Here is a 15663-nt window from a genome sequence, read left to right on the forward strand (position 1 = left end):
AGACAACAACACCCTCTATAAAGGAGACTCGGCAGCTCAGAATGTTGAATGTGAATGAAGCCAGATTCCAAAGACAATCGAGTCTGTTTAAGGCACGCGCAGACTCGGCTACGAACTGTCGAACAGCCGAACAAACCGAACAGGCGAACAGGCGAACAGCCGAACAAACCGAGTCGTGTTCGCCAGCGAGCTTAGTGGCAATGGCATCAGGCCAGCATCCGAGCACTAATCATTTGTTAGATAGACACGGTGGGCGATTCACATGTCGCTGGGCGTGAAACGCACGCAGTCGAAACAAAACTAAGTAAAAACATACGAGCGAGGGAAAGTGAATTCGAGTGCGTCTCTCGGTACATATCTATATACTATATATATATATATATGTGTTTGTGTGTGTGTGTGTATGCGTGTTTGTGTCAATTGGCAGTGGGCTGCTAGTATTGCTGTTGTTGTTCTGTTTTTTTTTTTTTTGTTCACCCCTACCCGCCACACGAAAACAGTGCTGCTCCATTTTGTTACATTTATACAAAACGATTTTCATGCGTTGCCGTTTTCGCTGTTGTTGTTATTGTTGAAAGTAAAGTGGAAAACGTGCAAATGTGTCTGTGGGCCTGTAAGAGTAAGTGTCACTATATATACATATATATGTATACTATGTATGAGTGTGTGTGTGTGTGTGTGTGTTGTCTGATTCCATGTGTCCATGTGTGTGACTTTTGTTATTGCCGCTGCTGCTTAAGTAGAAAAGCGAAATGTGACAAACTATGTTGCCATTCTAATCTACTTCAATCATTTATCGTTTCTTTTTTTTTTTAAGATTGCTTGTCAAAACAACAATCGATATTAATAGCTGTGAGAGATTATGTGTCTGTGTGTGTGTGTGTGTTTGTGTAAACAAATTGAAAGATTGCTGTCAAGCAGCCTCCAAATGCGAATCGCACAAAATCAATGCAATGGAAGCCACAAAATTGTCACAACATTAACATGCCTAAGTACATGCCTAAATACATATACGAGTGTACTGCTATGCTGTTGTCGTTGTTGTTGCTGCTGTGGCAAATCCAAAAATGGGTCAAACTAAAACATACCCCATAGCCTCACAGTCCAACATGATAACAATGTTCTCAAAATGGTAGGCCAAAACTTTGCTAATGCATTCGATTATGTATGCACACACAGACATACACACAGACACAACAGCAGCATTGGCAAGAGGCTAGCTAACACTCTTAAAGCACACTGACATTTACACACACACACACACACTCCTACATATATAGCTGTGTATATATATGAGAATGCGCGCGTTCCTAAATGCGTTCACAACAAATTTATTATCCTTTTTTAAGTCTCAGACGTTGCCTTTTTATAGCCCCTAAAGTATTTTAGGGTTATTCCACTATTTATACCAAATTCTTAAAACTAGAAGGAGCGATAAGCAGAGAACCATATTCCCCTATTTATACCCAATTTCAAAAACTAGAAGTAGCGATAAGCAGAGAACCATATTCCACTATTTATACCAAATTTTTAAAACTAGAAGTAGCGATAAGCAGAGAACCATATTCCACTATTTATACCAAATTCATAAAACTAGAAGGAGCGATAAACAGAGAACCATATTCCCCTATTTATACCCAATTTCAAAAACTAAAAGTACCGATAAACAGAGAACCATATTCCCCTATTTATACCCAATTTCAAAAACTAGAAGGAGCGAAAAACGGAGAATTCAATCGATTCGCTTTTTTCCATTTTCAACCACAAAAACATACACACAAATTTGTGAAATTGACGTTGAAAATCATCAATCGAAAAATTTAACAATTCTATGAGAAAGCCTGCTTATAAAGCAAATATCATAAATTAAAAGCATCACAATTCAATGGCAAACATTTTTCAATAAATTGGTCAAATGTTAACAATTCTTTAAAAAAAATAATGCCTGCATCAATTTTTCATCAGCATTACAAAACATTATTTCTTTAGGGCACACAATTTTGTAAAAGTTATGTTTAGTATTTATTCAAAATTCTCTATTTTGGAAAATTCTTAACACAAATATTTATTTTAGGGCAACAAAATTCTACATAAATTCACGAAAAAACATTACAAATGTCTCCACTCGGACGTATTTACTATTTTATTCAAAAATATTTTTATTATCTTTTAAGTCAAATAATTTGCACATCAAATTGTCGAATGCATTACAAACAGAATTCCTTTGAGACAAAAAATTTTAACAAAACTGGTATTTGCACATTTTGAATAACACAATCTACTCTAATCATTTGTAGCTTTAGAGCTAAGAAAAATATTCACATTTTCGTTTCAGATAATTCGCTTTTGATTTTAAATACACCTGCCTTCTAGTCAAAAGAATTTCATTTAAATTCAGTTGAGCCACGAAATGAAATACAAACACTGTATATTTACAAGTTGGGCTTAAACCTGAAATATTTTGTTGTGTTTATTTAAAGCAACTCCGTGTGATGTCATGTGTTTATGAGTAATCTTTAAAAAGTTTTTGAAAATGTATAAAAATGTTGATTTGTTGTGTCTAAAATTTATAGAGAGTTTTTACTCTTTGTTGCCAATTACTAATACTTTGTATTTTTCAAGTTTTATTTAACATAAATAATTGCAATGCTTGCAAACTATTAACAATTTATAAGTTCTTTCAAAATTAAGACGTACACGACCCTCTTGGAGTCATGATGACCGTAAAGAAAAGTACAACCACTGCATTAAGAAAAAAAAACTAGCGAAGGACTAAACTGAAGTTAATGCCATTTGTGGTTATTGTCTCAAAATGTTGAACAACTTGAAAACATATGGGCAATCACGTGGCGTATGTGTAATATTTGGGCAAACATTGCTCATACGCCACGTGGGAAAAATTCAATTTCAAAATTTCAATTTTAATACAAATTTATAATATATAATATTTACAATTTCTTCATTTGTTCCTTTAAGTGATATTTACATATAAATTACTTATACTAAGTAGTTTAAAAACACTCATACCTTTATACAAATATTAATCATACGTCACGTGACTGCATTTTGACAAATAAACTTCATAAATTTGATTTATTGTAGCTAACTGTATTTAAAAAAAACATTTTGTAGGCACAGTGCTTTATCAAATGAAATAATAATTAACAAGTGAACAATTAAATTAAATCAGAACAGGGGTGCCACAGAAAACTCCTGTGGTTACGGCTACAGTTGTTTTTGAAAATTCCCAAAACATATAAAAAATTATATTTTTTTGTAATATTTTTTATAACATAATTTGGAATTCTACGCGATATCCTTAAATTGGTCGCCAAATTTGTTTAATTAATACACAGTTATTTGGTACTTATTTGAAACAAGAATTGCGTCAATTATATATTTTATTTTTAACTTTCGTTTCGTTTTTCACAAAATAAGACTTAATTCAGCAAAATGTGATCTTCGAAAAATTTAATGTTCTAATTGGGTCAATGGGGCATCTCTATTGTGCGGTTGTTTTGCATGCTGTGTGTGAATGCTGGTGTTTTAAGTAAACATTTAGTAATTTGCTAATTTAATAATATTTACGTGGCATATGCATAATATTTTTGATGCAGATTGTTCAGAAAAACTATAAGGTTTATATTCCAATCATTATTTTTATTTGAAATAATTTCTCTCTCTATTAATTAGTAGCTGCCCGGAGCTATTAGTTTCGCCTCAAATCGATATCGAAAGTTGATAGGCAGCTTACTGTTAAAAAAGTTGAAAGAAAAATTTACCTTTTCCTTCATCTATAAAAATCTACTTTCAATAACGAATGATATGGCTGGATCGTTATACACATCCCAAACCAAAGTTTTGGTTCAATAGGTTCGCCTTTAACTAACCAAAGCTTCTCATGAAGCAAACTTTACGATCTCCAGTTTTCAGTTAGGTTTAAGATTGTCTAGAAAGGGTTGTCCGAAGGTAGTAAACCTGAGTCCAATCTTTCCTCCCATGTACCATCTTTGCAGACCTCACAATATTGAAGTGCTTTCGATATATACTTCACTATTATATTTTTCCATTTACCACCGAATAATAAGAGCGACACAAGTGTCTTCTTTGCAAACTTCTTTATCAATGTTCGATTCACTTAGTCTCTAAGTTAGGGTTCCAAATGTAAAGATGTGTTAGTGAGCGAGAGCGCGTTTAAGTGTACTTTTTATTAAGCATGTGAGCATGAGCGTTTGCTTTTTCGAGTGACTCAACAATAAATGCATGCGCAACGGTCTTAGTCGTCGCATGATAAAGCGTATAGAATTACGTATAGAATTAGCCACGAGCACCCAGCTTCGAGCCGTTGAACTCAAAATTATGTTGAGTTGGTAAATATATATTTGTATGCTGGAGCAAGTTTGTACGTAATTGTTTTTCATTAAATATTTATGCCTAAAACAGTCTGCTCTCGCTACAGTATAATTCTAAAAATAGTAGTCAATCACATGTCTCAAAACTTTCAAATTTTCGCTTCCATTGTGTTTTTCACGAACAAATACGAATTAATATTGTAGTAATACTTATTTAAACATAAATTGCTCAAGCTAGCTTAGTTTGATAATTCGCAGCCTAGTTAAATGTGTATTGCAGTTAAATGTGTAAAAAGCCATCCCCTATATACAGCTTTCTTTTTTTTTTTTTTTGCTGGTTATTTACAAGTATGTGTATTTACAGCGACCTTCCTGCACAGCTTCTGATTATGCCGAAAAAAATACACATACATATACTATTCATACTTGTATTCATATACTTGTATGTACATATATATACTCGTATGTCTAAAAAGAGGACCCTACCAAGCAACAACAACACATTTCAAAATGTTCCTTTCAAGGCAAAGTTGCGTACGTCAATTTGATGTTGTTGTTGTTCATTTGGTGGGGGGGCAGTAAAATGCAACGGAAGTTGTTGACGCTGTTAAAATATTTGAGCAAGTGTGCGTGCTTATACATGTATGTATGTGTAAGTATGTATATATGTAGATGTGTGTGTGTGTGTGCTGTGTAATTGTCAGTGAGCGTTTGGTGAGTGGTGCTGGGGGTGCTGGGGGGTTGGGTGGTTAGGGTTGCTTGTAGCATGTATAAAAAGTCAATGACATTAATTCGTTAGAAACGAGCGCCTACTTTTTTGCTCGCAACGACAAGCGCAACGAACTTAACTCAAAAAATTGTGCGCCAATTGGGCGTCCTAGTTGCGACACTATTCACACACACTAATGTGCATGTGTATGCGTGTGTGAGTGTGTCTGTGTGTGTATGTGTGTGTATGTGTGTGGCTGCGAATGTCACACTTTCAATGTAATAAAACGTTACATCCGAAGGTTTCAAACGAACGCTTGGCAACCATGATTACTACATACATATGCATGTGCACACAAACATTCACACACATGTACATGCATATAAGTATGTGTGTTGTTGTTTTTAAAAATACTTACTGCATACATTAGGGCGCAGTGGTAAAATGTTATGGCACTTTTGCATCGCACCGCTACAGCGTGACTAACAAACTAACAATCAACCGAACGCACAAAATAACAATGCGGTGCTAAAAATGCGTCAATCTAACAAAGCTAAAAGTTATGACAAAGCAGCCATTGAATAAAACACCGCCAACAACAAGGACGACGAGCACGACGAGGACGAGGACGAGAAGGACGACTACGACGACGCCGACGACGCCGACGCCGAGTAGATATTTAACAACAGCCCGCTGCCAATATGCCTTCTTTCGGGCGCCTAAGTCTGTGGTATAGTTTTTTGCTATATGTGCTTGGCGCACAACTACCACTGGCCCGGTAAGTCTTAACTTCCCATCCATAACATACTATGTATATACATGCGTACATATTTGTACATAAATGCATGTAAGACTGTTGTTGATGTTGATGTTGTTGTTGTTGTTATTGTTGCAGCTGCAAGCGAAAAGAGATGCTCGCCGGCCGTTTAGAGAATGTAACACAAACTATCTCAAAAATACTACAGGGCTACGACATTCGTCTGAGGCCCAACTTTGGTGGCGAGCCACTCCATGTGGGCATGGATTTGACCATTGCCAGCTTTGATGCCATTTCAGAGGTTAATATGGTAAGTGAATTCAAACTTATAATTATCTATAGTAATTAACCTTCCTCCTTCACTCATACAATACATAATCTTTTTCGTGCTAGACATCGCACATTCAATCCTAAATATGGGAATTGTTGTTTGAGCAAATTTTATTACAAATATAAGCTCCTGATTTCTCAACACTATTAAAAAAAATAAAATAAATATGCATAGATAGGACGTTTCATCTCGTTTTATTAACTAAGCACCGATAGATGTCTCGCACCAATGTGAAGCTGAATAAATTAATATTTTGATTGAATAATGCACGATGCATTTAAAAAATTATTTATTTAAACAATTTTTTAAATTTCTGCTTTCTAGCTCTTACCATCTAGGCTGTACACGTTAATTACCTACAAGTATTGCCTTTTAACGTCCCAATTTTCCCACAAAAAAGACCAAGCAAATCAGGCTTCAATAGAAATCTTAAAAAAGCTTTGAGTGCTTTTTTATTTTGTAATCTTTTTGAGTAGTCAAATGAGGGTTAAAGTCAATTGGATGACGAAAGTTTGTTCCTTTTCCCTTTGGAAGTGGAATGTTTCAAATTTCTTAATAGTAACAAACAAAAATGGCACTTTACCAAATGTAATATGTCGACCGATTGTTCATATGGCAGCTATATAAAATATTAAAGTTTTTTTGCGATTTCTATTTATATATATTGATTTCTATATTGATAAGACCAGCAGAAAGTACAAGTTTGGCTTAAAAATTCTCAACGTTCATACAGACGGACAGTTATACGGAAAGATTTCGCTTTATCTTGTCTTCCTTTTGCCTGCATTTGCGGATCTACCCCATCAGAGCATTATGCCACCTAATTGAGAGAAATGATTTTTTTTTTTCGCAGGACTACACAATAACAATGTATTTGAACCAGTATTGGCGTGACGAGCGTCTGGCTTTCAACGTTTACGGCCCATACTATGATGCCGATGCGGAAGATGATGGTGTAAGCGATGTGCTCACACTATCGGGAGATTTTGCTGAAAAAATCTGGGTGCCCGATACGTTCTTTGCAAACGACAAGAACAGGTGAGAGTCGAAGTATTCAAGATTTTAGAAAGTGTTGTATGTACATATATTGTGCCTACTTATTCAGCTTCCTGCACGATGTTACCGAGCGAAATAAGCTGGTTAGACTTGGAGGCGATGGCGCTGTCACATATGGGATGCGCTTCACCACCACACTTGCTTGCATGATGGATTTGCATTATTACCCACTGGACTCGCAGAATTGCACAGTGGAAATTGAAAGCTGTAAGTCAGAGAGAGAGACTTTGAAAAACCAAAAACAGATTACTATATATGTTATGTTGTTCCCGGATAAAAAGATGGCTACACAGTTAGTGACGTGGTCATGTACTGGAAACCGACGCCAGTGCGCGGCGTGGAAGATGCCGAATTACCGCAGTTCACGATCATTGGCTATGAGACGAACGATCGCAAGGAGCGTCTGGCCACCGGCGTCTATCAGCGTCTCTCGCTATCATTTAAGCTGCAACGGAACATCGGCTATTTCGTCTTCCAAACGTATCTGCCCAGCATTCTTATTGTAATGCTGTCGTGGGTCTCGTTCTGGATTAATCATGAGGCGACTAGCGCGCGTGTCGCCCTCGGCATCACCACTGTGCTGACAATGACCACGATCAGCACGGGTGTACGCAGTTCCTTACCCCGCATCTCCTACGTAAAGGCAATCGACATCTACCTGGTCATGTGTTTTGTGTTCGTCTTTGCCGCCCTCCTCGAATATGCGGCCGTCAACTATACGTATTGGGGAAAGCGGGCCAAGAAGAAGATTAAAAAACTAAAGGATTGTGATCGACGCAAATTAGGTCAGTGTGTGGGGGTAGCCTTTTAAAAGTAGTAGCTCAGACAGACAAATATTTGAGCACAAACTCAAAAGCAATTCAATTTCTATAAGCAAGTCTCAAAGAGAATTACTTTTCAAAACGCAATTTCAATTTGTATGCAAATTGTTTCCTGGTCTGACCACATCTTTGATCTTAAAAAACCTTTATATGCACACAAACTAACACACATAAAGACGACTAATAGATTGCTGAATTTCAACCCATGCTTTAAATTCTACAATTCATATCAGTATTTTGGTAATAATTTCACTCTCAATAGGGGGCATAAAATGAAGAAACCTCAATTCAACTGACTATCTCCAAATGGTAGTCTTTAGTGTCACATTTAACACAACACACATTTTTACAACTCGTAATTGTGGTAAAAAGGTGTATACCATTAGTTCGTGAAACATTTTATTTATCAACCATTCCTAATTTTTAATGAAGGTATTCGTCTTTTGTTTTCAATTGTTTAATAAACATTTTGGGACAACTTTGAACCTTCAAATAGGGTAACAACATTGGTAGGGGAAACAGCAAACACACACGATATTGTTGAAATTTCAACGTGTGCTCTTAATTGTATAGATCAAAAAAGAAATATGTGCAAAATTCGACCCCGAATTGAGGTAAAAAATGAGAATATTCCCACCGATTGTAACAAATTAGTGCCACATTAAGAATATAAATTGCATTTAAATCAACTCCCAATAGGGGGAGCTGTATAGCTCAAAAAAGAAATTGGAGCACAATTCGACCCCAAATTGAGGTAAAAAAGGAAAACATTCCCACCGATTGTAACAAATTAGTGCCACATTAAGAATATAAATTGCATTTAAATCAACTCCCAATTGGGGAAAAAATAGGGGACTACCTTTGTATGAGTAAAATTTTTCATGGCAGGAACCCACAATCGTCAATAGTGACTATTTTTTATTATTTTAAATCGTACGATTTTTCCATGAACATTTTGCAGAACATTTAGCTGATTAAGATAAAAAAAGAGACATTTTATTTTAGTTAAACCCACTATTCTTAATTGTAAATGTTTCATTTCCGTGTTTAGTGTGTTTCATTTTTTTTTTACTTTTCTCACAACTGACTAGGCCTCATTGCGAATACATAGTCTTACATTCAAAATCAGTAGAATTAGTAATTTTATTTTCCACTCGCACAGGCAAAAGTGAAAAATCCGAAACGTGTTCAACCACAGAAGACATCATAGAGCTGCAGGATGTACGCATGAGTCCTATACCTTCATTGCGCAAAGGTAATTACAATGCGACTCTGGGCTCCATCGGCACAGAGACGATGGACTTGGCCAAGTTCCCCCCCTCGTTCCGCATCACACGAAACTACGGCACTGGTCGCAGCCAGCTTCGCCATCGTGGACAGCGGGGTAAGCTCAATACAATTTTAAGGAGTTTCAAAATTATTATTAATATTATTTTTCTGGATATTTTGAAGGTATTGCGGGCCGTCCGCGCGTCTTGCATGCCCTGAAGAAGGGTGCCTCGGCCCTAAAGGCGACCATACCAAAGATCAAAGATGTAAACATCATCGACAAATACTCACGCATGATATTCCCCATCAGCTTCTTCGCCTTCAATCTCGGCTACTGGCTCTTCTATATTTTGGAATGATAGCGGCTGCCCATACTACACGCCCCCACGTAGTGTGTAGTCTAATTCAGAAACCCACACCTAAGCTCCACCCAAGCATGGGGATTTCCATAAACAAATGAACAATTGTTGGCCCAATTATAGGAGTATACAACCAAAATCAAATCCAAAACCAGAAACAACCTGCAAAATACGTTGCAAAATAAGATATTTGCAAATGCAAATATTTGAAATGTACCAGAGACGATCAAACTGACCGCATCTGCCCCACCCTAACTAGCGGAATCAAAACATAACGAAAGGACAAACTAAAATAAATTGTATGATCATTGAAAAATCAAAAAAAAAGGCATGTCTGTTTTTTCTTTCAATTGTACATGAATTTTCCCTTCTCAGCTAATTTCTATTTAAATTGTATCCTATTTTATCTTAATCTTTTGTGAGTCCTTGAGTAGGAAAGAGAATGGAACGCCCAATGGCCCCTTTACCTAAGCACTGCGTACTATGAAGCATCTGGTGTGTGGTTTACGGCACACCCTTCACAACTTATCACCAAAATGTTCATGTTGCCACAAAGCAATTTCCCCATTTTCAACGCTTAGCCGTGACACAGTGAGTTGAAACTTTAACGCTCACCTGCATAAGTTTCGCCACAAAATGTGCTCAAATGTTAGTAAAAGTTGCAGAAACTATGCATATATCCAACAACCACGCGAAAAAGTAAAAAAACGAGTGTGTGAAATGTGTGTAACAGGCAGATAGCTACGTGGCAGACAATATAATGTGTTCGCCTGTCTGTTTGCTCGTCCGTCTGTATGAGCAGCGAGAACTTTTGAATCATAAATGCTAGAAACACCAAACTTTGCATGTAGGCTTTTCTTATTAATATGCATATTAAGTTTATAGGAAATCGTACATAGGCTATTTTAACAGGAAGTTATAGCCATATATGTATGTACGACCAAGCAGTGCCCGCAATTCCAATTCCAATTTAGTAAATTATAATTTTTCTATCACACTATAGATTTGATTTCCATAGCGTAATTCGAGAAATTTGTGTGCAAAATATTTGTCTGTCTGACACTAGCATTTTAACTTTATTAAATATTATGCTATAAAAGAAAGTATTGCCAGCATTTTGTAGCTCAAAACAATTAAGAAATTCTAAATACGATGCGTAATTAATAGATACATAAATTCTCAAACCTTGACAACTTCGCTTACCGCGATCGGTTCTCGATAGATCAGATTTACCAAATCTAATGATTTTCCAATTTCGACTGATTCATAAATACTTGAAGTATGGAAATAATATAAAGAACTTTTCCACAGATCGAGCTTCTTCGGAATTGCGGTTTGTATTCATAAACGCCCTTTTCCACTTTATTCCAATTCAATGGTCGCATAAGTAAAATAAAACTCCATATGCATTGCTTTTTAGAAAGCATATCAATTATTTTACCTAAGAAGCGTATCGTTAAAGTGTCTCTTCTATATTCAGCATTGAATATATTAATATTAATTGCACACAAATGGATAGAAATAAGTACAACTCCTTCCCCGCCAGCTTAAGGTGCCGCTAAATGTGGCCTCAACCGGTGGATAGGCCAACAACAAAGTCTCAAATGATTAAGTAAGACAGTATTATATTCCAGTAATCTATTTTCTATCTGGCTTGAATTTCCACTGACTATAATGGAGGCAACCGAACCCAGTCCATTAACAAGCAAGCGGACATTGGGATAGTCCACCTTTTAAGGCCCCCTCGTTAATCGCGGAAAAGGGTATTTCTCTATTTCTGCCATAATGAAGCTGAGATTACGGTTGTCCGCGGTACCACCTAAGTGATCTGTTGGCGCATTATACGCCAAGTGGAAGGCAAAAAGCATCTGTAGATAAATTAGCTTTAAAAAAATTGCATTTGCTGCCTGCGATTATAAATATAAGTACTATGTACCTTTCAAGACTCTATAATACAACGTGAATAGATTGTTTATTGACTTACCCTAGCCATGAGTTCTCCAAACAATATATATTAAAAAAGTTTAAAACAAACAAACAAATTTTTAAAAATATATATACTCGTCCTTTCTCGGACCTAGGAGAATCTGGATGCCAACTTTGGTTATTCTAGCTTTTATAGTTTCTGAGATCCTTGCATTCATCCAGACGGACAGACGGACGGACGCACGGACATGTCCAGATCGATTTCTCCCGTCATGCTGATTCAGAATATATATACTTTATGGGGTCGGAGACGCTTCGCAAACAATTTGCAATATTTCTTCAATTTTTAACTCAAGATTAAATATGTATGTACATATATAGTATATAATATACATATAATGCAGGAGTATATGCTTCCATATGCCAGCGAGAAAGCACACTGATTTGAGTAGATCAGCATAACAATAATTCGGGCACAATTGTAAACTGTGGAAAGCCTTTGGGCTGCTTGGAGCTCCACTCTGCCTCACAGCTTTCAAAATCGTATTAAATCAATGCCAAAGCAATTATAGCAAACAATTAGGAAGAAAGAAAAGGCAGAAGAACTCATTAAGTTCATCAATAAACTACGTCACAATAATAAACTTTACAAAAACAACTAACGATACATGACGCTAATTTGGCTACGTTCTCTCGTTGGAATGCAAGAGAGCAGCAAGAGAGAAGCGCGCATGTAACGGCGCTCGCGCAAACGCCGATAGATAACGGTGACGCGTAACCGCACTTGCGTATGTTTTTATTTTTGCACTGATTGGCACTAAAAAATAGTTACAAACATAATGGAATTAAATAAAAAAATAAAATACTTACCATGTTCACATCTTTCAGAAGCACTGCAAGATTTATTTTTAAACTTCAATAAAAACATAGCACGAGTGCCTTTGTCGCTCTTACTTCATTTCTCACTTGCATTGTAAATCACTCAAAAAAAAAAACTGTAAAATGCACAAACAAAAAAATTTAAAAAAAATGATCACGATCATGGCTTTCACTAAGAAAGTGGCTAAGAAAACTATGAATGTAGCTAATTGGTAAAAAAAAAAAGAAGCGATGTCATGCAACAATTAGGCATTTTTTCTTTTTTATCAAAATAACACACGAGTTTAAAAGGCTGTTTTTCCCGACGACGCGACGTTAGCACAGCATAGAGCTCGCGTGCAGACTAACAAAAAAGGCGATATGCAAACACTCTTCCACTCTCACTCCTCTCTTCGTTAGTGAGCACGGCTTTATTGAGTACTATGGTGAGTGCATAAGTAAGCTTTTGATCAATGCAGAAGCAAATCAAAAAAAGAATTGAAAAGAATGACGGTTCGTACGACAAAAAAATTGAAGCAAATGAATGAAATGCTTATCAGTTGTCAAAAGTATTTACATGCATTTTATTTGCTTTAAAAATATAAACAAAACAAGAGAGATCGCTACAGTCGAACAAGCCCGACAGTGTAATACCCTGTACCCAGGTAAACTTCCGTCACTGAGTTATATGCGCCCAAAGCAGCAGCAAAAAGAGGAAGAAGAAGAGCGAACTTGTTGCTGCAGTTTGTGGGGGTTGTACTGGTGAGAACTTTTTCGCTAATAACTTTTCTTAGAATTGACCGAATTGAATAAAAACAACTTTAAACAACAGTAGATAATTACATATATATGATGTGTGCAAAGTTTGGTTTAGGTAGCGTTTGAAATGTGCGCTATTGCCGAAATTCTGTAGCGGGGGAAGGGGGGGGGGGGGGGGGGGGGGGGGGGGGAAATTAAAAAAAAAAATAAACTCGTCCTTTCTCGGACCTAGGAGAATCTGGATGCCAACTTTGGTTATTCTAGCTTTTATAGTTTCTGAGATCCTTGCGTTCATCCAGACGGACAGACGGACGGACGGACGGGCGGACATGTCTAGATCGATTTCTCTCGTCATGCTGATTCAGAATATATATACTGTATGTGGTCGGAGATGCTTCCTTCTGCATGTTACATACTTTGCACAAACCTAATATACCCTTTTTACCCTACGGGTACAGGGTATAAAAATGTATCTAAATGTTCTTCATTAACATACATATATACATACACATATGTAAATAAATGTTTGTAGTTTAAATTTGCGGACAATAATGATTATTTTCTTTGTTTTTTTTTCAAGCGAAAAAATCATTCACGTAGCTTTAAGAAGCCGGGAATTTACCAAAATCCTATTAAAAGTTTATCTATGCATTTTCACATTGTTGTAAAAATTTAATTTCTTAAAAATAATTTTTATAGTCCAAAACTTTATTATAGGACTTTGGCCTTGGCTTATTTTTTAGGATATATATAAATTTTTTCCTTATTCCCTATGAAAAACAATACTTACAACTTGAGATTTATTTTTGATCAAAAACATAAAACATAAAGAATAATCATGATTTTATGAGTTTAATTTTGTTTCCTCAAAAATAATGAGTATTAGTAAAATTTTTAAAATAAAACTTAAAATCAATCACTATTTTATGAGCGAATGAATAAAATTAATAAATAATCATATTTTGTTATCTTTATAATAACACTAATAATGATTATATTATATTATATTAAATACGTTTGACAATTTCTCTGTTCTCTTATTTAATAGCGAATATAAATTAGGCGTTTCAACTAAAACGTTTCTGTTTTTTGTGTTTTGTGAAAGTTTTTGTAATGTTCGCCAGTTGAATGCCGTACACGGCCACCTCTATTTTTCGTAGAAAGTCAATTTTTCCCACAAATACATCAATAGCCATGTGATGTGGAGGCGTCCATCGCCAAATTTCCCAGTCGATTCAAATCGTCTTAGTGTGATTGAAATCCATTAAACTGCGTTTACATTACATGCCATTTTTTTTAGTGTTTTACTGAGCTGTCAATGGACCGATTTGGCGATGGCGATAGCTGCTTTGTTTTTAAAGCTATATATATCAACCGAACTGGAAGTGTTATGTGAAAAACAAGATTGAATGTTACAATTAAATCTATTTTACTTTTATTTATTTATTTTTGAAATCTCTATCCTAGCGTTACAAGTATTAGGATCGATATCAATACATTAAAAATACATATTTATACATAATTTAATGTTATACTTATTTGTTCTATTTCAATTTTAATATAACATTTTATCATTTACCTTATTAATTTTTATATAAATTTTAATTTTTGTTGGCTTCTTCTTATTATTGTTATTACTAGTGCATACTCGTAGTGTGTGTTGCCTACGGAATGTAAATGTATTAATATTTTACTTTTTAGGTTATTCGCACTTATTTTCATCTTGCAAGTGTGCTTGAATTTTAATTCTGAATTGCATTTGACTGTTTATTATATTTAAGTGAAGGGGTATTTCGTTCCACAGCGAATAGCGTAAACAATACTATCAGTTCTTCTTGATGAAATAAATGAAACAGATAATCCAACAGTGTAAACCCTTTACCCCCAAATAAGTAATGTTATATGCTTTTTAATATATGTTTTAATAAAGGCGCATAGAAGCAGCCAAATTGAGAATAAGGGTATTTACTATAGGCTTATGCAGGGATTTCTCTTTTTTTAAATTAAAATTTGTGAAGCTTGCATGTTTTTATTAACATGACTCTAGTATCATTGAATATAGTTATACTATTTATATCCTTGTATAAGTTGCTTGATATTAGGAAGGATGTTATTTGGGACGTGCATGAGATAATTTCTTTTGGAGCAGGACGTATTTGGATCTTTATGCTTGGAATGTGGGGCAGTCTAGTACTAGTCTAGTCTAAATAGTGTCGAAGGTTTGCCGCAGTTGGGTGAAGTTGTTTTGCTTATAATATATGTATTTGTGGTAAGGAGGGTGTGGACGCGTTATAGTCAAGCTGGTTAAATTGGGGAGTAGTTTTTATGTGTGTTGGTTCAAATCGAGTTTTTGTACACGGTCATTTTTAGTTCATTGAGGTCTATTGAGGTGGGAAAACTTATAAGCTTCTTCGTTACCACGAATATTTCAATGTCCTGGCACCCATATCAGCAGGCGTTTTAAGG

General features: G+C 35.6%; 1 protein-coding gene across 1 annotated transcript; it reads left to right on the forward strand.

Annotated features, from left to right (window-relative positions):
* The first annotated feature begins 256 nt into the window (after window positions 1-256).
* On the forward strand, window positions 257-9914 carry LOC115627211 (gamma-aminobutyric acid receptor subunit beta-like). Its single transcript, XM_030522831.1, has 8 exons — window positions 257-350; window positions 5492-5839; window positions 5957-6128; window positions 7003-7187; window positions 7255-7412; window positions 7487-7990; window positions 9189-9410; window positions 9479-9914. Exons 2-8 carry the CDS (start codon window positions 5763-5765, stop codon window positions 9652-9654), a joined length of 1494 nt encoding a protein of 497 aa, XP_030378691.1. The 5' UTR covers window positions 257-350; window positions 5492-5762; the 3' UTR covers window positions 9655-9914.
* Window positions 9915-15663: the final 5749 nt, after the last annotated feature.

The sequence above is a fragment of the Scaptodrosophila lebanonensis genome, unplaced genomic scaffold (genome assembly GCF_003285725.1).
Source record: "Scaptodrosophila lebanonensis strain 11010-0011.00,11010-0021.00 unplaced genomic scaffold, SlebRS2 tig00000092-arrow-pilon, whole genome shotgun sequence".
NCBI lineage: Eukaryota > Metazoa > Arthropoda > Insecta > Diptera > Drosophilidae > Scaptodrosophila > Scaptodrosophila lebanonensis.

Bases quoted from the DNA above. Each gene is read 5' to 3' on its own strand.
- LOC115627211 (XM_030522831.1), top strand. From the start codon at position 5,763: ATGCCTTCTTTCGGGCGCCTAAGTCTGTGGTATAGTTTTTTGCTATAT. The intron at 7,188-7,254 runs GTGAGAGTCGAA...CTACTTATTCAG, and splicing joins TTTGCAAACGACAAGAACAG to CTTCCTGCACGATGTTACCG. The intron at 9,411-9,478 runs GTAAGCTCAATA...GATATTTTGAAG, and splicing joins TCGCCATCGTGGACAGCGGG to GTATTGCGGGCCGTCCGCGC.